The sequence below is a fragment of the Rissa tridactyla genome, chromosome W (assembly GCF_028500815.1).
Source record: "Rissa tridactyla isolate bRisTri1 chromosome W, bRisTri1.patW.cur.20221130, whole genome shotgun sequence".
In the NCBI taxonomy this organism is placed as follows: Eukaryota; Metazoa; Chordata; class Aves; order Charadriiformes; family Laridae; genus Rissa; species Rissa tridactyla.
Window position 1 is genome coordinate 741935 of NC_071496.1, and position 25953 is coordinate 767887.

The 25953-nt window shown below is 48.0% G+C and overlaps 1 protein-coding gene across 9 annotated transcripts in view; it reads right to left on the reverse strand.

The window, feature by feature from the left end:
* The window catches only part of LOC128902120 (E3 ubiquitin-protein ligase NEDD4-like), a 161417-nt gene extending 154392 nt beyond the window's left edge, over nt 1–7025 (reverse strand). For all 9 annotated transcript variants that reach the window (XM_054184530.1, XM_054184529.1, XM_054184528.1 and 6 more), the window contains exon 1: nt 6914–7025. In XM_054184530.1, coding sequence (XP_054040505.1) covers nt 6914–6961 — 48 coding nt within the window. In that variant the 5' untranslated portion in view covers nt 6962–7025. The remainder of the gene's footprint in view (nt 1–6913) is intronic.
* Between the last annotated feature and the right edge of the window lie 18928 nt (nt 7026–25953).

Sequence of the window (25953 nt, forward strand, 5' to 3'; positions counted from 1 at the left end):
TCTTGGCCTCAATGAATCCCCCGGGACCGAGAGGCTGTTGGTTTAGCCTGATTCAGCTGAAATCAGCCAGCTGCCAAACCGGCTGCACCCACAGCAGCCCTTGCAACACCGGCGCCCAGCGGCTGCAGAGCCCCGCAGCAGATGCCTTCTTCGGCTCCGCGCAGCATCACCCACAGGCATGCCACAGGCAAAGATAACAGCATGCAGTCCCACAACCCCCGACGCGGCCCCCGGATCTCACAGCACCTCTGGAGATAGTCCACCTTGCATAATGAGCTCTATTTGGTTTAGAAAGGATAAATATTATAACCCGTTGACCCTCTCACTGTCTGAAGACACAACTCCAACCTAGAGGCTGCAGTGGTGCACTCTTTCTTCCCGTAACATCTTAAGATATTCATTTTATTCCCTTCTGAAAGGTAAGCTCATTTGGCGCTCCTGTCATGCCTGGTTGTATTTTCAAAACAAAACACGCCACCGGAGATCCACTGAGCGTAACTCCCGCGAAAGCGGTGTCCCCATGGCTGCGACGGCTGCTGTGGCAGCAGAAGGGCTTTGCTCAGCAGCTGAGGGGCTCAGAGTCCACGTTTACTCCCCAGGAAAATGGAATCTGTGCACAAACAGAGGATAACCTTGAGTTTACATTTACCACTACACAGTGCCCTCCGATGGCCAGACCACAACACAGATCTTGAAAATATGAACCCAGGGAGATGGTTCTGGTCCCTTCCCCGAGGGCAGTGTCCGGGCGACAAGGACAGGGGCAGCCGAAGCCCCTGCAGCAGCAGCATCCCTCGCCAGACCGTAAAACACCCACTCGCTCTACCAGAGGGCGGCGGCGGAGGACAGACAGAGCTCTCTGAATGGGTGAACCCAAATTCCTTCACTCCCTCAGACCCACATTTTAATATAAACCACCTTAAATGTCTTTACATTAATTTTATATTAAAACTAGAGTTTACTCAGTGTCAGTAATAGTGGCCAAAATATGCTGATAACTCATTAAAAGCAGCTTTAAAATGCAAGCTTTTATAAAAATCTATTGACCTGCTGAGAACCACAGCCTATTAATTTTGTTATTATGCCACAACAAGTAGATATGCAGGCCCTTTCATTTATGAAATGCTTCCTTATCTGGACTTTTTAAACATCATTTAAAGTTTTACGTGCTATCCCTGGGAAGCCAATGCACTTAGAATCTATAAAGCCAATCCAGATTTTTTTTCCATTTAAAAAGTCAATAAAAAAGTTACTATTCTGAATTGCTTATTACTAGAACACTGTGTCACTGCTGTGACCAAGGGAGGCCCCTGCTCACACTCCGACGAGTTATGCTTTTACATAGCCAGAGTACTCGCAGCAGAAACAACAGACCTGTTTCAAGAGTGCGTTCGTGGTGCTGTTCACGAAAGCTGTCTCTTCTCAGGAGCTCCAGTTTTTCCTGCACAAGAGCCTTCTGGCTCCCATGGGCAGCAGCGGAGCGGAGCCGGAGCAGGGGCAGATGCTGCACCGGGCAGGCTGGCCCTGTGCTGCTTGGCCCCTTGCCCTCCTTGTAGGCCTCCACAAGGAACCCCCACTGCCTACCAACTGCTCCTCAGCACGGCACGGCACCCGCAGCGATGCCTGTGACCTCTGAAAGGCGACCATCCATCCATCCATGCATCCAAGGCTCTTCCAGTGCTTCTGCTCCAGGCTCCGAAAAACTTCAGCTGTACAGCAGCAACGCAGAAGCACGGTGAGCAGCCAGAGACAGCTTCACCATGGAGGCAACGTTATCAGAAACATTGCCTCAAAACTAATTGCAACCATCTAGAACTCAGACACTTCCCCCCAACAACTCACCATCAGGCTTATTTCACAGATTTACAGTTTGCTTAAAATGCAAAGTAGAGAAACCCAACACTGAACTCCACCACGTCACTGCTCTGTCATCTACTCAAGTCGGGGAAGCCTTTTTCCTCAGTAATACATCAAGTGACTCGGCAAGCAGTGTGCTGACGTACTCCTTCTGAGGCCTTCGTAGCCCACCTCGTGGACCACACCAGAACACACACAGACGAACTTCATTTACACCACATTCGAGTACAGGGAACGAGACACCCTCAAGGGAGGCAATTCCAGAGGAACAAACCCACCAGGACCAGGAAAACACAGGACACACAAGCCACCTGCCCACAGGCCTCCTTTTGAAACAGTCTGCACAAAAAGAGGCAGTTCACCCCCTCTATCGCAGCCGTATTCCTCGTCACCTCACGCCCCAAGCTGTACTTTGCCACGACATCATTGTGGCAAATCTTATTTTTATTCTTCACGCTGATGTTAGATAAAGTATAGATAAGCCTACGCTTCACAGGAATTCATCCCATTCGCAGGTACCATTTCCATCATACCCAAAAACTGGTTTTGCTTGCATTTACCGAAAGCGTGTCTCATTAAAAGCAGTGTGCCGTGGAGGCTCCCGAGGTCTTGAAATCCTTCAGGATTCATTTCTCACACACAATGTTTTGCCCAGTCCACTACACAAGAACTAAGGTGAGAAAAAAAGGTTAAGCTGCAGTGCCTATATCCAGAGCTATTTATTTTAAGGCATATGCAATTATACCTCATGCATCAAGATATTTTCATGAACATAAGCTCCTTTTTGACAATTTCTAATGCATGACAAAATGTCATCTCAGTAGGAAGCTTGTAATTTCAGTTTATTCAACCACAAGTCATGGAAGCTGAATAGAACTTGGGAAGAGAAGAAATGCTAGAATTGGAGAGAGCAGTTTTACATATGAACCCCTTTTCTGCCTGTATTTTGAAATATAAAGAGATACTCTACCTTCAAGGATCTTTTCCTGAAGACATGTTATTTATTTAACCAAACAAGATACAAGAAGCTGCACGTTTTTCTTCTACCCAAGCACACTGAGAAGGGCAAAGGGAATACCTGGGGAAACTTCCGTTTTGCTTGGCCCATGTTCAATTCCACAACTCTCCAGAAACCTCAAGTGAAATGAACGAGAGGTGACCTTCTCTAAGGGACGTATTACTGCCTTTCTTCTTGCAAAAAAGTAAAGATGACTAAAAAGTAGATTTAAGTTTATGAGATTACTCCAGTAATTCCTAAAAATCAAGGGTCCTGATGTATTCAATGGTTCAGGGACGCCCTAAACAAACAAACGCTGGAGGAAATCACTTCCATCCCTTGGGCCGGTGCTCCCGTTCCCGCTGCTGAGCCCAGCGCTGAAGACCCGTCACTGCTACAGCAGGAGCAATTAACAAACAGCCATCTCAAAACCCAACGCGTGCAACGGGCACACAGCTTCCGTCAGGAGTGCTCTACGTCCGCACACATTTTCAGCTACTCAGGGGTGTAAGTTTTTAAATATACTGCCATTTAAAGATTGCCTGAGAGCACCTGAGCTTCCAGTAGGCTGTGTAAATATGATTTCACGGAACCACAGGCTGGTTGACAGACTGTCATCTGGCCCACCCCCTTCTCTAGCGAGAGCCGATTGCCCAGGACCACGTCCAGATGGCTCCCGAATGGCTCCAAGGATGGAGACTCTACAGCCTCTCCAGGCAACCTGCGCCAGGGCTACAGTCGCCCTCATGGTGAAAAATTCATAGGAAGTGAATTTGATTTACAGCTAATTTTAACTAATAAACTTTTTTTATAGCTCATATTTACAAAGAGGCAGGTTTCTGAAAACAACATTTGAAGAAAAATGCAGTCTGTCAGTGGCTAAATGCAACGGTTGGTTTGTCATCTGTGACTCAGTAAGTCCCTCAACTACCGAGTGTCTTAACGCCTATCACGGTATTTGAACAAAATAAGAACAGATGTCCACATTGAAGGTATCCACTGAGAATTACAGCTATTTACAGCCATTAATGTAGGCACAAACTCTGCAAACACTTAAGCATATGCTTAATTTAAGACAAGAAGTAGGCCTACTGACACATACATCTACTGAGCAAGTAGAAGTTAAGCCTATGCTTAATTATTTGTCATAGATATTGCTATTTTTATGGGAAGCCATTAAGCAAGTCTAGCTTACATTTAAATAACTACTTTTCCCAATCAGCAATTGTGCTAGGACAGGTAGGCCTACATGAGGCCTACTTAAAGCCCTACATAAAACACAAAAGTATACAACAGAACTGCAAACTGTATTTTAAACCAAGGTAGGAACAAAGAAAAATTAATAGCCAAAATATGCCCACATACGTGATTTGGCCTCTCAAGAGTAGCAAAGAGATTTTGCTTTTCAAAACAAAGAGACGAGTCAAGCCCGAGCCAATGCTAATGGGAAGTCATTATCCACAAAAGCCAGTGCGCAATCAAACTGTAAACATACCTGCCTTTCGCAACCGCTCTCGAGATGTGCCTGCAATGGAGCTTACGTATGGCCGCCTTCCCTGGGAGATTCCGCTCCTTCACTGCTTTCCTTTGCCCATATGTTCACCGCAGGCTCAACAGCGGTTCAGGCTGTCGGCGTACTGAAACACCGCCCGTGTTCTCCATGCCCTTCCGCACCCTGCCCCTTCCTCCTCCTTCTTCCACCCTATTTCCACTCGCTGCCTCCTGTCATATTTTTCGATGATCGCTGTACTGGTCCAGCACCATCACGATCTACAGGGATACAGGAACAAAGAACCGATCCACCGTTCCTCACAGGTAGGGTGACTGCAGTCGCCACTGCATCCGCGACGTGGGACCACCGTGGGTCATCGCAGACAGACCAAAGGCTCGCTTTTCCAAGAGGTTCTTTTGCAAACAGCTTGGCTTTACGTGGGGAGGCGAGTGACGGACACCCTTCCTTACCTGGACTGCTGTGCCCACCCTGGAGCAGGCCAGGTCCCTCGTACCAGCCGGGGACACGAGCACCATCACAGTGCCCGCCCTGGCTCTCCAAGCCCCTGTCCACCCCGGAGCCAGGGGTCCAGCTGAGTCACAGTGTCTGCAGCTGCACTCCCCCGTCCAGTGGATTTCTCCATGCATTCGCTCCTCTTTAACATTCTGCGCGAGTACCAGCGTATGTCGAGGAAGGAGGCAGGGACAAAAGATACCAGCGAGTACACATGCAACAAAAACAGCAGCAGCCAGGCTCCAGGATTATGTTCTCAACCACCCACCCAGGGCATGGCAGGATGGCTCCCAGGTTTCCCTTCCCTCACTGATCACACCTGCTAATGCACTCAAATCCATCAAAGCATGTAACCGCCACCAATCCAGTGTTTTGGGGTGCCAGCACTGGGATGGCCAGCCCCGCCAGCCTGGCTGTGCCCCCCACCCACACTGGCACCCCAGGAGCGGGCGGATCACTGCCACCCAGGTCACCCCAAGGGAACGGTGAGGCACCGGCACCCCGGGAGCAGGCGGATCACTGCCACCCATGTCACCCCAAGGGAATGGAGAGGCACCAGCACCCCGGGAGCAAGCGGATCACCACCACCCAGGTCACCCCAAGGGACGGTGAGGCAGTAGCATTCCTGCTGCTGCCCGGAGGCTCCCGAAGCACGGCGGCCGCCAGACGGCCCTGCCCTCACGTCAAGGCTTGGGGAAACAGCCCCGGGAGGAAAAGATTCCCCTTGATGTTGTGCTCGCTACCTGAAGCGCCGAAGGCCCTCGCAGCGCGCTCTCCTCTTCCCTACCTCCACACACACAGAGCATTTCATAGCTCTGTACCTCACCAAAAGCAGAACTCACCACCCCCCTTTATAAAAACACCCACCACAGCCAAAGAGCCTCCTTTCCAACTGGAATTAAATGGTGCAGTCATCTAGACTGGTGCCGCTCAAATATAATAGGTAATAAAATCATCTGGCAGCTTCTACAGTCAGAAGATTTTTTTTAACGCCAGTTTCTCCTATACCACAAACACACCGACAGACAGCCCTTCATGTTTAGTCCCATAAAACCGGATGTACCATTTTTATAATTATTATTATTATTCACTCTTGTAAAAATACAACCCAGGCAAGCAATATGCCTGATCCTAACAGCTGATACACTGAAATCACAGAACAGTGATATAGGTTGTCCCTTTTCTGATGCTTTATTATACTGCCTGCTAATAAAAAAAAGAGTACCTGACCAAGGCAATGAAATAAAAAGGGCATTAACTACAATTTTTATCACTCACTTAAGATAAAGCGGGCTGTTCTGCTTATGCATATTTAATTTGTTAGCATGGCTTCTGCAGAACCATATGCCGTCGGTTGATAAGGCCGGAGCACGGCGATTAGCTATCGCCAGTCCTCCCTAGGTGACCAAGCTCCATCCGCACCGGGCACCAGGCGGGGGATGACACGGGGTGGCCGTCCCGCTCCCGGGGGCGCCGGCAGAGCCTCCCGCCGACGGCATCCCGGTCGCCGGCCCCGGCTCTTTGTTCGCCACCAGCCCCTGCTGAGGCGCGGCGGGGCGAGGGGCGGCGGGGACCGGCGGCGGGGTCGGGGCACGGCCCGAGACGGGCTCAGCGGCGGGGGCCGGTGGCAAACCCCAACGGACCCGCTCCCGCCCCCGCGGCGACGCGGCCCGGCCCGCCCGGCAGGCAGGCCGCGGAGCGGGTTGCCGGGGGGCTGCGGCCGCCCCCGGCCCCTCGCAAGCGGCGGCACCTGCCGGGGCGGCGGCGCTCAGCGGGCCGGGCCGCCCCGCTCGGGCACCGACCCGCCGCCCGCCACGTCTCCCCGCCCGCGGCTGCTGCCGGGCGGGGGCGCGGAGCCCCGCGGGGCGGGGCGGGCTCCCGGACCGACCCTCGACCTTCGCCCCCCGCCGGGGCCGGCTCCCCGGCCTCCCCTCCGCGCCCGAGGCGATTGGGGGGACGGGGGCGAAGGGCGCCCGTCCCCCCGCGCCCCGCCACACAGCGACCCACGCCGCCGCCCCCGCGGGGGCTCCCCAGCGCCCCCCGCCCCGACCCACCTCGTCTTCCGAGAGCCCGTAGACCGGCTCCACCGCCGCGGTCGCCATGGAGCCGCCGCGCGGGGCGTCCCGCCCGCCCCAGGTGAGCTGCCGCCGCTGCTGCTGCTGGCCCGCGGGCGGCGGAAGGCGGCCACCGGGAGCCGGGCGCCGGCGGGAAGGGGCCGGGGGCGGCGCTGCCCGCTCGGGGGCGGCGCTGGGGCCCGCCCGCGCTGCTGCCGCCGCCGGCTGAGGCTGAGGGCGGCCGCAGGAACGGGGAGCCCCGGCGGCGGCCCAGCGGGGCGGGCGAAGGGAGGGCGGGCCGGGCCGGCCCAATGGCGGAGGCGGCGGCCGGGGGCGGGCGGCCCCGCCGGGCCGGGCTGATTTGCTGCCGCCCTCCCCCCGCCGGCCGCCGCGGGCTGGTGGAGGAAGGGGCGGGGGGGCGGCGCTCCCCCCCCAGATCCCCCGCACCGCCCCGCCCGGCCGCCGCCGCGGAGCCTGCGCCCCCCGGCGGGCGGGAGCGGGATCGGGATCGGAGTCGCCCGGGGGCTGCGGTGCGGTGGGGGCCCCGACGCGGCGGCCGAGCTGCAGCGCGGGTTTCCCGGGGCGGGTCGGCACCTCGGCCCCGCGGTGCCGGTGCTGCGGGCGCCGCCGAGCTCAACGCCCCCCCCCCCCCCACCCGGTGCGGGCTCCGTGCGGGCCCGGCCCACCCCCATGGGCAGGCCCGGGTTTGGGGCTCTTTGAGAGAAATCCGCGGGGGCGGCGAGAGAAGGGCACAGGCTGCCCGCAGGTCGCTGCAGCGGCTTTTACATCGCTCAGCCGCCTGGTTTTTTAAGGAAACAAAACATTCGGGGTTACTGCTGGGCAAAAGCAAGGCGCACTTCAGTTCTAAATGATTCCTTGCTTCGTTTCTGCTCCTTCCTTAATTGGCTTGGCTCGCCTCCCCTCCCCGGCCTTGCCCCACCTCACGCCAATCTCTCCTTTATTATCCATCTGATATCTTTTGGCAATATGATAGTACTTAAGTAGAGGCAAATGACCTATAGTTTACATGAAAGCTGTTCTCAAACCCATTTATGCCTCTACAGGGCAACAATGGATTTCTACTACGTTTACTTTTAAGAACACAATGCATTAATGAAGCCATGTAGAGTCAATGACACGGGGAAATATGTCGCTGCACCCCAAAACAGGGCTGTCCCCACTGCCTTCGGCCTCGCCAGCCGGAGCAGAGCTGGGATCGGGGAGCTCGGAGCGCCCCTGGAGTCAGCATGGTCCATGGGACCCAGCGGCAGTTGCGGGAGGGCATCAGGCTCCGAGCTGTGGCAGGGCAGAAACTCGCTCATCTCCTGCGACCTGTGTCTCCCATTCAGCAAAAGCGAGCGAAGCACTGGGGATGTGCAGTAGGAGCAAATATATTGGCAAATAACGAAAACTGGCCTATCACAAACAGAAAACCATCATGACGGCCCGGTAACTGTTTTCCCCTTACTGTGTTTTTACGGCAAAGGGTAGATTGGCCACTAACAAAAACCCCATCCCTAGAGGAGCTTCCAACTGACTGCTTGTCAGACAGACCGACCTCCCTATGTCAGAGATCATCTTACACCTGTTTTCTGCTCTGCGGGCCGAGAGGAAGGGAAATAGGAGATCCCTTTTTCTGGAGAGATTCCACAAATAGTCCGTAAGCCAGAAAGTTTTTTTCCCAGCCTTTACGAAAGCTTTTCCTGGGGAAGGGAGAATTTGACCTCTGCCCAGACAACAGTGCATGGAGAGAAAACGGCAAGCTGTTAAAGTACAGCTTATGAAGGCACTAGCCTTTGTACTCACGTGAATGTCTCCTGGTCGTAAACTCCGTATGAGGCAGTTAATAGCTGGCACATCTCGGCGGGGTCTTCCCCAGCACCATGCTCTGAACCCGCCTGTTCCCCTTCCTCAGAGGACCTGTCAAGGTGTCCCTCGAATGGTCAGCTCTAAAGGAGCGCCCGGGCACCAGGCTCATTTGGCAGTTCTAATGGTAAGATAAATTCAGTTTTAATACTCTTTCTCCTCAGCTCAGCAGATCATTCTCAAATCTGGATCTAGCTCTTTTCACATGCTTTTCAGTCACCTACTTTGATGCCTTAACAGAAGCAGCTCCACCACCTCTCATCCCCTGGATGCCACCAAAGTCAGGATTCTCCCACCATCCCCTCCCCAAGGGTCTTCCTCTTCAGTTGCCTCTCTCTTGCTTTAACTCCTCTTATCGCAGCTTTGGAGCTCTGGGCAGGAGCACATGTCACTTCAGGCTTTCTCAAAAGGCCTCTTCCTCAATGGTCTTCTGGGCCAGTTTGCCATCACACAAGCTCTGCCTCATCACTGGGGTCTGACCAGAAGGCGGGGGTAAACTGAGTCCAAATCACCTGGGAAATTCAGGTGACACTTGGATATCTCAAACTGTGTGATTTCAGGAGTCCTTAAAGTATTTTTTTTTCTGTAGTCAGTTTCATAAACTCGTCTCGGTTCTTTGCACGCCCGTATCTTCAGGCGTCAGCAGTTGAGACCAGTAACTGTAACTGGAAACTACTGGGAACCTGGCACAGACCCTCCGGAACATTTCTATTTCTGAAGTACAGAGTGAAAAGGAAATAGGTGGCTGTGATTCAACGACTGTAATTGGACTGTAATCCAAATGCTGTGAAGCTGGTGATGCACGGAAATCTCTGGATCCGAATCCTTTCTGCAATGCGTGATCCTGAAGGGTGAGCTCTAGACAGGTGTGCGCTGCCGGCCATCTCCGGCCTCTGAAACCACAGCAATGGCTTTTACTGCCTCATTACAGCATCCACACGGCCGGTTTTGCAGCATCAGACAGCGCTCCCATCAACAGGTCCCCCCAAGGAAAAATCCCTGCGTGCACACGCTGAATGAAGGAGCTCTGATGACAGAGCAGAACAGCAGCACTCTGCCACAAACACAGCAACCTTTGTGGATTGTAAAGCTTTAGTATCAAATCCATGATGGAGATTACTCGTTTATTTCCTCGTGACTAATTACATGCCTAATTCCTCTTCAGAATTGTGTTTAGAGAGTAGATGGCCCCGGAGAGATGGAATTCATTTGAGAATGCGAACATCAAAAATCTCTAGGTGCAGCTCGGATGATTTATAGCTGGCTTCTTTATATAACAGAGGTCCATTAATTATTTAAAATTCTCAGAGAAAAAATAGATTAAGTATATATTATGGATGGCAATCCTCAATTAAAGATTAAGCTTTGTAAGCAGTGCAAGGCGGGATGCAGTCGGGAGCAATGAGGACACAGCACTCCTGGCAGGTATACACCAGAGGTGTAATGGGGGGCATTCCCCTGCTGGAGCAGGCGTCTGGCGGCGGATAGTGACGGGAAATTGATCACAGAATCATAGAATTGCCTGGGTTGGAAAGGACCTTTCAGATCATCGAGTCCAACCATCAACCCAACACTGCCAAAACCCATCACTAAACCATATCTCTAAGTGCTACGTCTGCCCGGCTTTTAAATACCTCCAGGGATGGCGACTCCACCACTGCCCTGGGCAGCTTGTTCCAGTGCTTGACAACCCTTTCTGTGTAAAAATTTTTCCTAATATGATTCTTTTTCCCCTTCAGCAGTGTCCCCCAGAGAAGTGCAGCTGTGCCAAGGAGGCAGCGAGGGGCTTCCTCCCCTGTCCTGGTGATTAGTTTACGGTGATTCCCTCCTGATTCCTCTGCCCGCAGCAGCGCGCCAGTCAGAGCTGCTCCTCTTCGCACAAATGCCTAATCCTGTTCTAAATCTCTCCAAGCACTCCCTCAGCAATATCCTCCAGCAGCCGCCTCCCCTGAGCTGACTATACAATTAATACAAAAAGTTCAGCCCTTTAACGCATGCACACGCTTACCACACATTCTTTTGCTCATACTAAATAGCCAAATAATGCCAATATGTATTTTTCCGTAGAAAAAGGGAAAATATCTGCTTTCCTGATTGGACCCACAGTCCAATGGCTTTTAATTCTCTCATACGGCAAATAAAAGTCATAAAAATACCTGAGCACGTGCCCATTTTTAGCCTCCAATCAGTTCTCTGTGGAGGAGATTTGCTCAGGAAATCGTTAATGTGTCTTTTTTCTCCTTGGTATTACAGTGTAAATGCTCAAACATCCTCCAAGTACAACAGGGATTTTTTTTCTGCTCCTCAATGCCAAGTGATAGACCACATAGCACAAAAAAATGTCTTTTAGTGGGAAGGATCAGCATTATCGGCTTCTGGACTAGCTTGAATGAGCAGGGCGCTTCCTTGCAATCCCGCGTCCGCTGTGGAGGATAGATGGGCTCTGCTGAGCAGGCAGAAAACATAAATAGCATTTTTTGTTTTTATCAGGTACCAATGTAAACCATGGGAAAATTAAGGTAACAATAAGTTGGTAAATAGGAAAACTTCCCACTTTGGGTTCAATATATCCTTAAAATCCTACTCACGGAACTCGCGCTATCCCAATGTCTACCAGACCTCTTCCAAATCTCAAGCAGATATTTTAAATCTTTTCCTCAGAATGTGTGTGAAAGATAAGAGGAAGGAGATCAGAAATGCTCATTTACTGAGGAACACACTTGCTCCCTGTCTCTTTCAATTACTTTTTTCTGTGTACTCTGAACATAAGTTTCGTAATGTACTTTGCTTTTTCCTGCGTTGCACCATCAACATTCATTTGTATCAGATATATAGTTTTGTTTCATTTTTAGCACAGACTGAAATACAATACTTACTCTAGCTTTTGTAGTAATATTGGTCTTATCCCTTCCTAGGTAATTTTTCTGTTTTTCCCACAATGAATCAATGGCATTTGATATCGGGGTCTGAGCTCTGAACTCCTCCAGTGTGAGAAAGCTTACAGCCCCATTGCGCTTGAAGGGAATTATTTCCAATTACAATTATTACAATTACAATAATTAAAATAAATTTTAGCTTTTAGGTTTTTTATTAATGAGAAAACATTTATGGGAGGTTCACGCCATATTCTGCGATTTTCAAGTAGTGGTATGAGATTTAATGAGGTAAGCAGATTTTACTTTCTCAATCACTTTAGAAACATAGAATCATTTAGGTTGGAAAAGACCTTTAAGATCACAGAGTCCAACCATCAGCCCAACACTGCCAAGGCCACCACTACCCCATGTCCCTCAGCACCACGTCTGCCCGTCCTTTAGATACCTCCAGGGATGGCGACTCCACCACTGCCCTGGGCAGCCTCTTCCGATGCTTGACAACTCTTTCTGTGAAGGAATTTTTCCTAATAAAAAATTCAGCTCTGCATTTCATTGCTGCTTGTTTCTACAGTTCCATTTTTATGGACACAGGGATGAAATTCATGTGACCTAGTCACTCTGGGAGCCTTTTATCCCCAGCAGAGAGAAACAGGAGCTTTTGAAATGCAATTCGTCTCATCATCCTGAAGCAGACATCTGAAAAATGTCAAATGAATGTTACCATGAAAGTGGCTGTTTCTCTCTATTGCCTGTAAGAACGCCCAGGGCAATGAGCTCCAGTAACGGCATCCGCGTCACGGCGCCCAGCGGCAGGTGGGGACGGGACTGTCTTTCACAGGCAGCCTAGATTCACCTGACCCAATTTCCATAATTTTCAAAAACCAAATGCAATAGTTTAAGAACGCATTTCCCTTCAACCTGCTGAAATTTGAGTGCGGAGTATTGAGTATTTTAACTCACCCTCCTAACAAGTAAACCAGCAACCCACCTCGTGCCCTTCATGCAGAGAAAAGCGGAGGCGGAGCGTAAAGCCCTTTACTGCGCTCTGCCTGCAGGACAACGCTCATTTCTTGTGCTGAGGATTGTGTCCCATTAGCAGGCACCAAGGAAATGCTCTCGACAGAAAACCTTTCCCTCAGAACTAAGCAGCTGCCAAAACTGCTCGGACACCGTTCAGCCAAACGCTTACGTGCTTTGCTAAACTGGAACGGATTTAAGCGTGTGCTTCAGATGAAGCACTTGCTGTATTTCTTTGCTACGTCAGGGCCCCTAAGATTAACTCCTGTATTTTTTTAAATTAACTTGGGAATATTTCACAAACTATTCTGTGTCAATTGCATGTTAAGAGAAGTTAAAACAACACCTCCCATTAGTAATCCGATCAGGTTCACTATAATGAACAGAGAAAGAACCAAAAAAGTGTTCCGAGCTCTGCCAGTCGTCTTGTGCTGCTGATACACCTAGAAAATGTACGTCAGCACCCAAGCAAATCCTAATGTCAACATCAATGTCAGATGGAAAATAATTCTTTAAATTTCCACATTTCAGGAGGCTACGTTGCTGTAAGGGCTCATCCCAAAGCCACTCTCAGCAGAAGTGACCCAAGTGTGAACGCCAAGCTCATTTCCTCCAGCTCGCGCTTCCCGAGTGTGTGTGACACTGTGTTGGCATGTTACAAACACTGCAGCGTGCCACTTAAAACAGAGCGGGGAAATAACGGCAACCACAGAAAAGTTTGCCACCCTGCATTTCTTGGCTGCTCTGCGCCTCATGTCAGCTCTGGCCCAGCAGCTCCCCTCCCCACCGAGCCACCAGGCGCAGCCCAGCCACCCACCCATGGGGTACCACCTTCCCCCGCCTCGGCCATCCTTCGCTTCTAGCGGTTTCACAAGAACACGCGGAAGGAAAACCAAGCATCACGGCTTGGATTGGCAGCTGATGCGTGTTTGTGGACAGCTGGTATGCTGAACGAGTCCAGCCCAGGCTGCTGAGATGGTGTGGGGCTGCGGCACACGGGGGGCTGAGACGATGCGGGGCTGGGGCACACGGGAGGGCTGTGTTGTTGTATGGTTGTATGGTACCTGTGCATGTAGGTATAATAAAAAACATGAAGTAATGCCTTCTTACCAAGTCATGCAACAGAAATTAAGTGTTACTTTTGGGAGAGAGGCAGGAGAAAATTAGAGGGGGGGAGAAAAAAAGAAACCTTAGCCAAGGGAGCTAACAATACATTAACACAAATCCTACAGGAGTCCTCTTTGAGGCCCTCAACAAGCTTGTTGGGACAGATCTTAAGTGACTGCTTCATCATTTTCCTAGAAATAGCATGCATGCTTGATACAAAAATGTTAACTAAACATTGCTGTGTATTTAACAAGAAAACTTCAGTAATTACGAAGAAGACAAAAGCTTAGTGAATCAGCTGCAACACTGCAAAAGCTTTCCTATTGCCACTACTTGCTGCCATTATATGCTGCAAAAGCTTAGCTATTTCCATTATTTGTAGCCACTATTTGTTTTCCTGCTGGACTTAACTGTACCAGCTGTTACTCAAACACTGGGAAACGCCACTTAGAAGGTCACTGTAACATGCCAATATATAGACTTTACACTGTAAATCCCTAGTACTTTTAATCACCCACTGACAGCAGACACAAAGAAAATCTAAATAAACCATGATCTTCACAAATACAGATGGTTTGGGTTTTATAAAATTGGCTTGAACAGATTAACAGAGCCACAAACTAAGCAGAAAATGCTCTTTAGGAAATTGGAGGGATGCTTCAGTGGCTTACCAAACAGCGTTATGATAACAAACTGCTGCCAGAGTCCGTCCAAAACGACATGCTTTTCTATTTACTAGGGGCTGTAAATTCACAGCAGCAGTTTCTAAACAGCTGGGGTGAACTAAGCAATGACAGCGCGGAAGTCCCCAGCAAGAGTTGGTGCGTACCTACCTGTGCATGGACCCGGCCGCGGCTTCCCCAGCTGTAACCCTCCGAGCTGCTCTGACTGCCGCGGCGTGCAGAGGGCTCCGATTGCTTCTCCTGCAGGAGATGGGATCATGGAATCACGGAATTGTCTGGGTTGGAAAAGGCCTTTAAGATCATCGAGTCCAACCACCAACCCAACACTGCCCAAACCACCACTATCCCACGTCCCTCAGCACCTTGTCTGCCCCGCTTTTAAATACCTCCAGGGATGGTGCCTCCACCACTGCCCTGGGCAGCCTGTTCCAGTGCTTGACAACCCTTCTGGTGAAGAAATTTTTCCTCATATCCATTCTAAACCTCCCCTGGTGCAACTTGAAGCCGTTTCCTCTTGTCCCATCGCCCCTTCCTTGGGAGAAGAAACCAACCCCCCCCGGCTACCCTCTCCTTTCAGGGGGGTGTAGAGAGCGAGAAGGTCTCCCCTCAGCCCCCTTTTCTCCAGGCTGAACACCCCCAGCTCCCTCAGCCGCTCCTCACCAGACTTGTGCTCCAGACCCCTCACCAGCTCCGTTGCCTTTCTCTGGACACGCTCCAGCACCTCAAGGTCTTTCTTGTGGTGAGGGGCCCCAAACTGCACACAGCGCTCGAGGTGGGGCCTCCCCAGTGCCGAGCACAGGGGGACGGTCACTGCCCCCGTCCTGCTGGCCACGCTGTTCCTCACATAGGTCAGGAAAAAAAATAGTTAAAATAGCTCGGCACTGGGCAGCCCACACAGTGCCCAGGCGATGCTGCCATCACCAACATGAAAGGCACCTCGTTAATTACATGAGCAATTAGGCTATTTTTAAACGAGCGTTGTTACGATGGAGGTATTGAGCGCCGGCTGCAGGACCAATTGACGACCCAGCCTCGTTAGAGGCAGAAGGCAAACAGGCTGGCGTGAAAATAGGCCACACCGCGCTCTCTCCCTCCTGCCGCTTTCATGTCTTTAGATGTGGGTACGACAAAGGTAGTTAAAAATCACGCAGACAAGACTACGTTTCATTTGATGGGGTACAAGCTGCATGTTGGGTTTTGTCATTCCTGTGTCTTTTAAATGATTATTGCACTTTAGTGATTTCAAAGGGGATTTTAAAAGTGTTCTATTCGCAACAGTATCGCTAGTTCCGCTGAGCTTAACAAATCGTAAAAGTAATAATGGAAAGTTACAGATTTTATCCTCCTACTGTCTTTCCAGTCCTTGGTTTAAAATAGAATTTCATTGTTCTATTTCCACAGAGGAGAAAATAAATCTCCATCATACTGAGCCGAAAGAAGGCTGTTTACAGACACACTTCAACATGGCTCAATATTTAATGTTGTTACTGAACAATCTTTTGCTCAAGAAAAAGGCTTTTCTCACTGTGAAGCTTGTAAATGTAAACATTTTTCTCTTTTTCTCTGGAAAAATTTCATAAGAAATTTTAATATTTTATCAGGTTTACGTCTGAATGACAACATTGCATCTATTTTTTCAGTACGTATCTTTCCTAAAGCGTTATTAAAGTGTCCAGGGGCTGAATATGATTCTAAACACAGAAAACTGGTTCTGAACATGTAAGATTAACTATTTAAAAACACGTTAGTATTTTGTAATATATTAGTGAAAAATGTCATAGAAAACTCATGAAAGCTATAAACCAAGTTGAATCAAATTCCCACAAAACATAAAGAGCTTTTAATATTTTATTACTGAGTTATTGTTATCAATTCTGTTCTTTTCTGGTTTCATTACTTTACGAGGATGAAACAGCAATCCCCTGGCCTACAGCAAGAGATCCGTTTTCAAAGGTTTGCGGTACAGTGTGGTAAAACCACCCAGGTAAGCACCTCAAAAGACAGAAACCTTCCCGGTGTTGGGGTTGGAGCGAGTGTCCTCTAATTACGGTAACATCGTGTGTCAACCAGTTAAAAATCCCGCACTAAGATTTCCTTCAGCTGTATGTCATCAGCAGATAGGGTTAAAGTATGAAATAGCTTCAGACGACATAAGCTGAGACTTTGGAGTGGCCACTTTTTAAGTTGATCCACGTCATTAGTATTATCCACTAAATGCAAAGGGTGGATTCATCTCACCTTTGTGCCGGGCTTCACCCTCTGTCAAGTCAGTGGAATTTTTCTAACTGTCTCCAATGGCAGGAAGGTCTGACCCGACTTTTGGCTAGGTTAATTGTTATTCAGTTTCCAGTAACAATATAATACTTCAGGCATGAGCAAGATGCTTGCCCCTCCTTTAACAGGATTCTACCGTGTCGTAATTTCCCTGTGGTTTTGAGCGTTTTGGATGCGTGTCAAACAGGCACAGGAGCTAGCGCTGATACATTATACATGAAGGTTTGCTTTCAGAACTTCCTACCTAATGCCAGCGGTAACGCAAAATAACCAAAACAATTGCCAAAGCAAGACAAATCATTTTCTTTCTCAAGATGCAGCGCAATGTTGCTGAGCAGAGCCAGGGCTGCAGCAGGGAAGGATGGAAGGACCCCCGTTTCCAGCAGCAGCGTGCAGCCATGCGGCGCTGCCGGACCAGGCACAGACCCCTCCGGGGCTGGGGTGGTCCTGGGGTGGTCTCTTAATAGGAGAGGAGACCTGCCATGTAACCAGTAGCTTCTTCGGGGGGGATTCTGGGACAAGGAGATGGATTAAACACAGATCTAAGGAAAACGAAGCACAGAACATTCAGATTTACTGTGAAAATGTGTTTTCCTGAGAAAATACCAGGAGAAAATCAGTATGAACATTGACGATTATTTTTGTTGGGCATTTCTTTACAAAATTGTTCTGCTTCTGAACTAATACTTACGCTACCGTGGTATATTGAGACTGCTAGGACAATTATACAATTTTAAAATAAATACTAAATAAAATCTACCATAAATCACCTAAGAGCAAACATTCTATCTTTTTTTTTCTTTTTCTTTTAGCTCATTTAAACAAAGCATTCATTTTTCAAGTTGTCTCATCTTGTTAACTAACTACTTTCTTGAATGGCCAAAGAAACTTTGTAAAATTCATGTCGATCTATTTTGCTTATAGGGCACGTAGGATTAGTCAGGAAAAGTGAGTTGATCTGCTCGATTTTCAGCAATCAAAGGGAGCATTTTTGTTTTGTTTTTAAGGAGTTTTAGGCACATCTAAATGCTCCTCCTGAACTTACAAACACTGAAGTCCATGAAGCCAATTTTGTATTTAGGATGACTCCACCAGGTATAGTCCTTGCCTCCTACAGCAAGGAATACAACATCTAACCTGATGTTGGCTATTGTGCCGACAGTTCCGTGTATTTTTTTCTACAGGAGTGGGTTGAAAATGCACGTCTCTCATGTCTCCTGAAACAGTATTTCTCAGAAGTAGCAGGTTTTTTCCCTTCATGACCAGTCTCCAAATTCTCTATTTCTTTGTAAATTTGAGTCAATAAGCAACACTAACATTAAAGAAGTTGAGAGAAGGTCTGTGTTTCTATCAGTAATTCATAGTTTACAGAAAATGAAAAAGAAAAACCGAAAACATTTTTAGGATATTTTAAAAAGAGTCTTAATAGAATTGTTATGACCTGGTCTGTGAGGTGTGGTGTCACAAAGGCTTTGAAAAGTGTCTGCTAATTATTCTTAAAGGTCTTTGATGCAGTCAGTGGCCTGTTTTTTGGACAATACAGGAAATCCTTACAGTTTACTGGCTTTCATGGTACGTCAGCTTTGCAGTCAGAGGAGTAACTTAATCGGTTGGGTGACGGGAGGGTACCCGTCCCCAGAGAGCAGTGTCGTGCTGGCAGAAAGCCCCGAGCTGACAAGAGACAGAGTATTGCCATGGTGGTGCACAGGCTCTTCTTCTTTCTTGGCAATTAAGCTGAGAATGTCTTACCTTGCTCAGTTTAGGAGAAATGCAAATCTCAGGAGATTTGTTATGCAAACTGTTTCTTTCACTTGGATTTCATGTTCCGTCTGTGTTTAATAAATCTTCGTTTTATTCAGATGACTGTGGTGCTGATAATCCCAGGCAGACGTCCCTGGGGAGAAAAAAAAAAGGGGGGGGGGGAATAAAAGAATGGTGAAAAAAAAAATATCTGAAAGCTTTATGGAAAAGTGATGAAAAGTAAAGTTTCTCAAATTTACACGTCCTGTCAGGCTCAGTCAGTGATGCATGAGTCTAATCTCCACGTGATCCCCACCAGCGTAGGCAGGTGGTAGGTGAGGGAGAGCATCCACCAGACCAAGAGGCGAGATCTGATGATAGACTTAACACTGAACCTTTTCACAGATTCCCTGAGAAATACAGTTGTTTCAAATGAGTCATAGCCGACACTGACTGTAGCGCGGCCTGACTCAGGACTGCAGCCTCTCATCTCTCTGGCAGCCACGGAGCAATGCCGTCTCTCCTGTTACACCACCCAGGGCAGGTGCCACGCCACATGCCACCCCTCAGGGCCACTGCCCCTTTAGCATCCGAGCCCCAGCCTCACCGCCCTCACCTCCTTACTAATCTCTATGTGCTGTTCACCCCTTGCAGGGAAAAAAAAAACCAAAAACCAAACCCATAAGACTGGTGTAACTGATGTTCAGGCTCATCTAGTTTGGGATCTCGTCTCTGCCGGTGACCAGTAGCAAACAAGGCACAAACAGTGACACTTCTGCTGTGCAGCCTCCCGGCTCCTGAACCAGAGTCCGTATCTTTGGATTTTGTAGGCTTTGATGTGTTTTTCTTCTCTGAACTGGTAAAAATCTCTTTTGAACCTATGTAAATTTTTGGCATTATCCTGGAATAACAAATTCCAACATACTGTGTGAAAAAATGACCTCCTTCTGTTTGCTTCTCTATAATTTTAACTATTTAATTTTATTTCTCCTGTTTCTTATATTACGGCTAATAGTGAACAATTATCAGCTGTTCAGCTTCTCCTGGGATTGATGCTTTTGCTGGCTCATAACCTCCTCTTTCAGCTCCTTTCTAGGCTGTAGCCTGTAGCACACCTAGTCCCTCCAAGTGTACAAGCTTTTAACCTTTGCTCATCTCTGTGGCCCTCTCACACCTTTTGTTAAGTCTGTTACCTCTATTCTAGGCTTTAGTTTCTAGGATTTTGGCTAGGAGAATGGCTGTAATCACGGTGAGGGCGCAGAGGGATTTATACTGTAGTGTTTTAGTGTGTTCAGTTTGGTGTTTCCTTCTTAGTTATTCTGAACGGGCCTGCTTGGGAGGGCTGGTTTGGGTTTGTTTGACAGCTACGGGGTATTTAGCAGATGTTTCCATAAACCTACCTACAGCAACGTTAAGAACCTGAGTAGAGCAGAGCATATCACTGAATTTTTGTATTGGCGTTGGCTCTCTGTATTACTTTGCATTTATCCATATTAAATGTCATCTTGCTGTGCTACTGCCCACTCATTCGGTAGCATGAAATTATTGTGCAACTCTTCTCAGCTGGTTTGGTTTTTTTTATATTATCTTTAATAACCACCAGTAAAATTTTCACTTCATGATCTTTAACAAATTATTTACGAGCATACCTAATCTTAGGTTGCAGCACAGATCCCTAAGAAACTCTGCTTGGCATCTTTCTGCATTGTGAAAACTGATCACCTTTTGTCTCTTATTCTATAATCAATTATTGGCCTATGGAAGGAGCTTCCTTTTTCACCTGTGACCATCATGACAGTTTTCATACAACCCAGCTCTGTCAGGCAGACAGCCCCTCTCCACATGCTCAGTAACATTTTCAGAATGGTGTAGCAGACACGTGGAGGCAAAGTCCCACTCCAAACGCTGTTGACTCTTTCCTGCCATTTCCTATTTGCCCCTGTGTTTACTGATGTTACCATTTCTGCCGATTTATCTACGAAGCTGGACCTGTTGGAGGGTGGTTCCCAGGCTCCCCTGGAGCCCTTTCAAACCTGGTGAGACCGTTGTCACCTGCCGCTCCTCTCCGTAAAGAGCCATTTGTTACCGCTCTCGGCGAATCCTTGCTTTAGTCTCCAGCCACTGAGCTGCTCGCAGCTCGCTGCTCTCACGGCTTTGCTCCAGGGCCTCTTCTGCAGATCCCACTGCTCTGAGATCTCCCGCAGGGCTCTCCCTGTGGAGGGGGCTGCCGACGTGAGCTCCTCTCCCAGCTCCCCACGAGCGAGCACTGAGGAGAAGATCCCGGCCAGCTTTTCTGTCAGGACTTCATCCTCCGTGAAAGTACTCCTTTCGTGTGTCGGTCCTCAAGTGATGCTGCAAGGTCTCCTGCTTTCTGAGGTGTTTGAGAAATACGTATGAACTTTCATACCTCACAGTCTTGTCTTGATTGTCTTTTTTTCATTTTATATTTAACTTAACAAATCTATGTTTTTCTCTCCTTTCCTCAATTGGGCACAATCTAAAATTTGGGAGATACAACGTTTACTTAAGGAAGCTTGCTGTTCATCCATGCTCCTTTGCTCTTTTCAAAGGTTCTTTCCAATCAGAAATATACCCTTAGATTCGAATACAGTTTTTGTAAATAATATCCACCCTGCCTGCATGCAGTCTGCCCTCTGACTCTTCTTTTTAATTACCTGTTCTACCTGTTCTTGTGCAGTTCTTCAATTGGAAAGTCCTACAGTGGATCCCACTCTGCATCTATAAAGGATGTACGTTGGGTCACTGTGTGACCTTTAGAGTGACCTTTAAAAGAATCCATTTCTGCATTTTTGGTTCTAAGCAGTGCTGGCTTGGGTTTTGATTTACTTAAAAATAAGAAGAGGCTCCTCTTCTCCAGTCTGTCCATACACAGCCGATAGAAGGATTCATGTTTTACATCCTGGAACATTTTTGTTTCTCTGTAAAGTATCATGCATGATTTTTAGGTTAAGTATAAGACATGGACAATGTCACAGATTGTGTACTCAATTACCATGCTGAGTGCGTGATAAGACTGAAAAAAGATCAGATGATGATGTTTGATGCTATTGCCCTTCTAGTAGTCAGCCTGAAGCTCAGTTATCTCCCTTTTTGAATTTCCACATGAAAGGCTTTTCCACTCCTCAACCAGACAGCTCGTTTCTACATTTTTAGCTGCAGAGGATCCATAGCCTGATTTAGAAAATAGGTGGAAGAAGCAACTCACCAGATAGGCCCCCCACTTTTCCACTATCTGCTGCAGGCAGGAAGGGGCATCTGTCCCCCATGCGGGAAAGGACCTGAGGCAGAGGATGTGCTCACGACTGTCCACAAGCATCGTTCCTGCCCAGCTCCACTGGCAGGTGCACGGCACTAGCCAAAGCCTTTCAAGGAGGATACGAGGGATTTCTGTCAATGACTGCCATACACCTCCTAACACTCCAGCTTTAAGTTTCATAGGAACAGCAGGCTTTTTTCTTACCAATTTCCTTTTATTTTTCATCGGAGTGCAGCACGGAGGCAGGTGACCCATTCATTACGATCAACCCCTGAGAAATGGCAAGCCCGCTTTTGCCAATTTGAATAGCCAAGTCACAAGTGATGGCAAATGTTATTTATGTTCAGCATGGATCTAGATGAAGTCCTGGGGGCGAGCACACAGTTAAAGACTGAAAATACACTGTGCTCAAGCCAGTATTTGTTTAAAAACTCTGCTGGTCTCCTGCATTTTAGGGCAAATGCATAACTTGTGTATGGGGAGATAGTCATCAGCTGCTGTGATAAATCTTGCCCAAAAGTCATTATTTGCCATTATTAACAGGCTGTGCCTCAAGGCTATGATTTTGAGCAACCATGTTCTGTTGCCCCTTGTGTTACTAATAGATTTTGTATGCCACCAGACTTTTTAATCCCCCCATTCCTCTCTTTTTTTCTTTTTTTTTTTTCTCTAGCACAAGCCCTTTACCCCCTCCCAGCCCACTACTGGTTGGCTATTTGGGAATAAGAGCACTGACAAACACAATCCTGTGTCAACAGGCCTGCAGCTTTCTATAAAAGGGACTTTTGGCTGAAGACTTGGTACTTTCAGCATTAGGAAGGCTGTCCTACTAAATATGTCTTTTCTTAGCTCATATGTCCTATTAAAGCTGGTGTACCACCTTGAGAACTGGCATAATGCCACTCTAACACATGGGCATGGTGGTACACTCTGTATAAGCCTGAAATGTGTTTGCCGAGGGTAGGATTCCAAGCCTAGGATACTGCAATGATATTTTTGGCTGGCATACTCACAGTGAAAATGCAGAGCCAATGTTTTCTATGTTCACTAACCTCCGGCACTCAATTTTAGGCATCTCATGTCTGATTAACAGACATAGCAAGACTTAGGCAGTTCCAGCTTACCTCAATGCCCCTGAGCAATATTTCTGCCAATGCAGAAAAGCTGAGCAATAGTTTCCTTCGCCCCCCGCCATGCTGGAGCTGGTCTGCAACACTTGGGACAACATAGACAAGCTATCTGCAGTGAAAGTTGCCTTTCACTGCTGAGAATTCAACAATAAACAGCGTTTATACAACCGGGTCTGGGCTCTGGCCAACTGGAAGGAGGAAGGAAGGAAGAAAGGGGTCAGCTCGAGTTCTGAAGTCCTGCCCACAGGAAGAGGGACGCGTGAATTTAGGTCTCACGGAAGTTTCCAGATCATTGCCTATATCGCTCATTCTCTGCAGGATTATCAATGAGGAAATCTGCACTGTTTGAACTTGACGAATGGTAAAAGGCTGCTTTGCTGGGAAGCCCTGGGAAGGAGCACAGCCTATCTAAATGACCTCTCCTCCATCATTCCTACCCTAAACAGCAATCAGCAAAACCACCCCACCCGTCCCATTTGAATTCCAAACCAGGTATGCATATCACTTGGTTTAGGGTGGAGATCTCTCCCTGTATTTTGAGTTTCCAAATCAGTGTTTGTGTTGCAGATGACTGTGTCATCTGTGTCTGTAGGGTTCTCCCATCCTAAGTGGCAGCACAGTAGCTCTGGAGAGGTTTATCCAAGTTATGGCAAGTCCTTCTGCTACTCCTGGGAGGTTTTAGAAGCAAAAGGAGAGCTTTTTCTCTAGGCTCCTAGGCTTTGGTAACTAGATTGCACAGCAAGCGCACTCATGTTTTTTGCTCCTACCACTACCCAGTCAAGGGACAAGGCCAACATGTGCTGCAGCGATTTTTCATCCCACAGGCTTGGGTATCCTTCCTAATGCAGGTCCTAAGCATGAACAACAGCGCAGGCTTGGCCCTTGTCTTGGCACAGAGCTGGCAGACAGGCTGTGGTGCACACCCAGGTCCCTCAGGCTGTCTAACCAGTAAGGGTGCCTGTGCTAGAGGGCTTTTCCTGCCATACACCAGGCCTAGGACAAACACACAATTAGGGCAAAAGAATAACAGTTCCACTGAAATAAACAGCAGCAGTAGTTTGTACCAGTTGCTAATTTGGCCCACAGTTTGGCATACATACGCTCACAGTGTGTTTGCCGTAGAATAGTATGTGTCCATACAAATATCAGAAGGTCACACACCTATTAGAGGGGGTTTTTTGTACGCTGTTCTGCATTACTTTTTGAAATCACAGAAGCTGCTGTAGGAGGAATCATTATCCTTGGCATATCACATATGCTAGTATCTTCCACCTTACTTTCGCTACTTTCCAGTCTCCAACTATGATTATGGTGTTAACTGGTCAGCGCGGACTGGGACTCTTCAAGAGAGCGCAGAGGTGTGATGACAATCCCACCAATAATTCCGATGGCAGATGACAACAGGAATTACAAACAGCAAAAAGGGAGTGCAGAAGAATGGGAGTTTAGCATACACCTGTGCACATGGCATTGCTTGACATTTAAGTAACAGGGAAACTGGATGCAAGTGAAAGAACGTGAACAGGTTATCCTAAGAGTCAGTAACTTGTTTCTTACCTTTTGAACTATTAAGAAATACATTGCCTTTAGTAACCTTTTTCCCGATGTGGCTTCCGGCTATGTTTTTGTCTGCAAACTGCACTTGCTTTGAACTCTGTGGGGTATTTTGGACTGGCCTTGGCTACAGCAGCAGAGAGAGGGCGGTGATTCGGTGTTGCACGTTGGCTCACAGATCACACCTCTCAACTGCTCTGTATTAGCAGCGCCTGCTTTTGGTTTAGAGCATATTTGCCTCCATCCCACACAGATCTGGCATCTTATTTTCACTACTCTAAATCACTTGTCTGGTAGACACAAAACTAAGGCGTCGGGCACTATTATTTATGCTAATCCTACACCCTTTGCTCTCTTATTCCTGAATTCCTTTATCTTGTCCCCATCAGTGGTGATTAATGCATACATTTCAAAAAGGCCCATTACGCTGAAGTGAAAAGATGCCATGCAGTAGTGGGAGACACCCAGCACATGCCTGCCCCCCACCATCGCACCCAGCCTACATTCTTCCTAACAGAGATGAGACCTGCAGCGCTGAGCCAAGGCTCCTAAACTCTTCCAGGCATTACAGGCATATGATCTGGCTTGTTTTTCCTACTTCTTTCATTTTGTTAAAATAAACTAGCATTAAGGGCAAACCACGAAGGAGAGGGACGCTTAAAAATTCTACTTCATAAGTACACCAACATGAAAGCTAAATGCAGTCACTCATATACTGTTACCTGAGATCCTATTGACATAACTCAGCAGATTTATATGCATTTTAGTATCTGATATTTTTTTCTTAATCCAAATCAATTCAACTGACTTCTACAACCTCTTTACAACCCCCAAAATTCTTGATTTTAAGAGGTTTTTTATAGCAGAACTGCCCCTTACTACCAGGCAGTTAGGTTAATTGCTAGCCCCAGATGAAGGGATGTTGTAAGGGATCCGTGCCGACAGCCACGCCAGGAGTGAGGGTGCTGAGGACAGGAGTGGCCTGTAGCAGCATGCCAGCTCATTTATACAAAGCGGTACAAAGCGGTGCTCGGTAATTGCCGAGCACGTGCATGCGTATTCAACACCCCGCATGTTGATAATGGCCAACTCCATACGCTCTGCCAAGAAAGTGACACGATCTGCACCGCGATGATGAAGCCAGAGAGGAGCTGCAATTAAACTGCTGCGAACGGCACCAGAAGGAAAGTCCTGGTCAACAGCCGCGAGGCAAACAGGGACCTGCTGAAAGGATTTGCATCTAGTCACTGCCTGCAGGGCAAAGCAGTCAGCATTTGCAAATACTAGTGACTCTGTTGCTCGCTTGTGTGGCTCTAGGTGTTGTTCTCACTCATACTGAGCTCCGCTATTTCTCTGGTTTCTACAGTCCAGGTTAGGTCCATTATTTAGGTCAGGTAAATATTGGTTAGGTAAATATTCAGGGAGTCGTGTATCTTGATTTATCTGATGGGATTTTCTACAAGTCTTGTGTAGCCTTATCTGATTTTTCATCTTATGTTGTAGCTTTTATAGATCC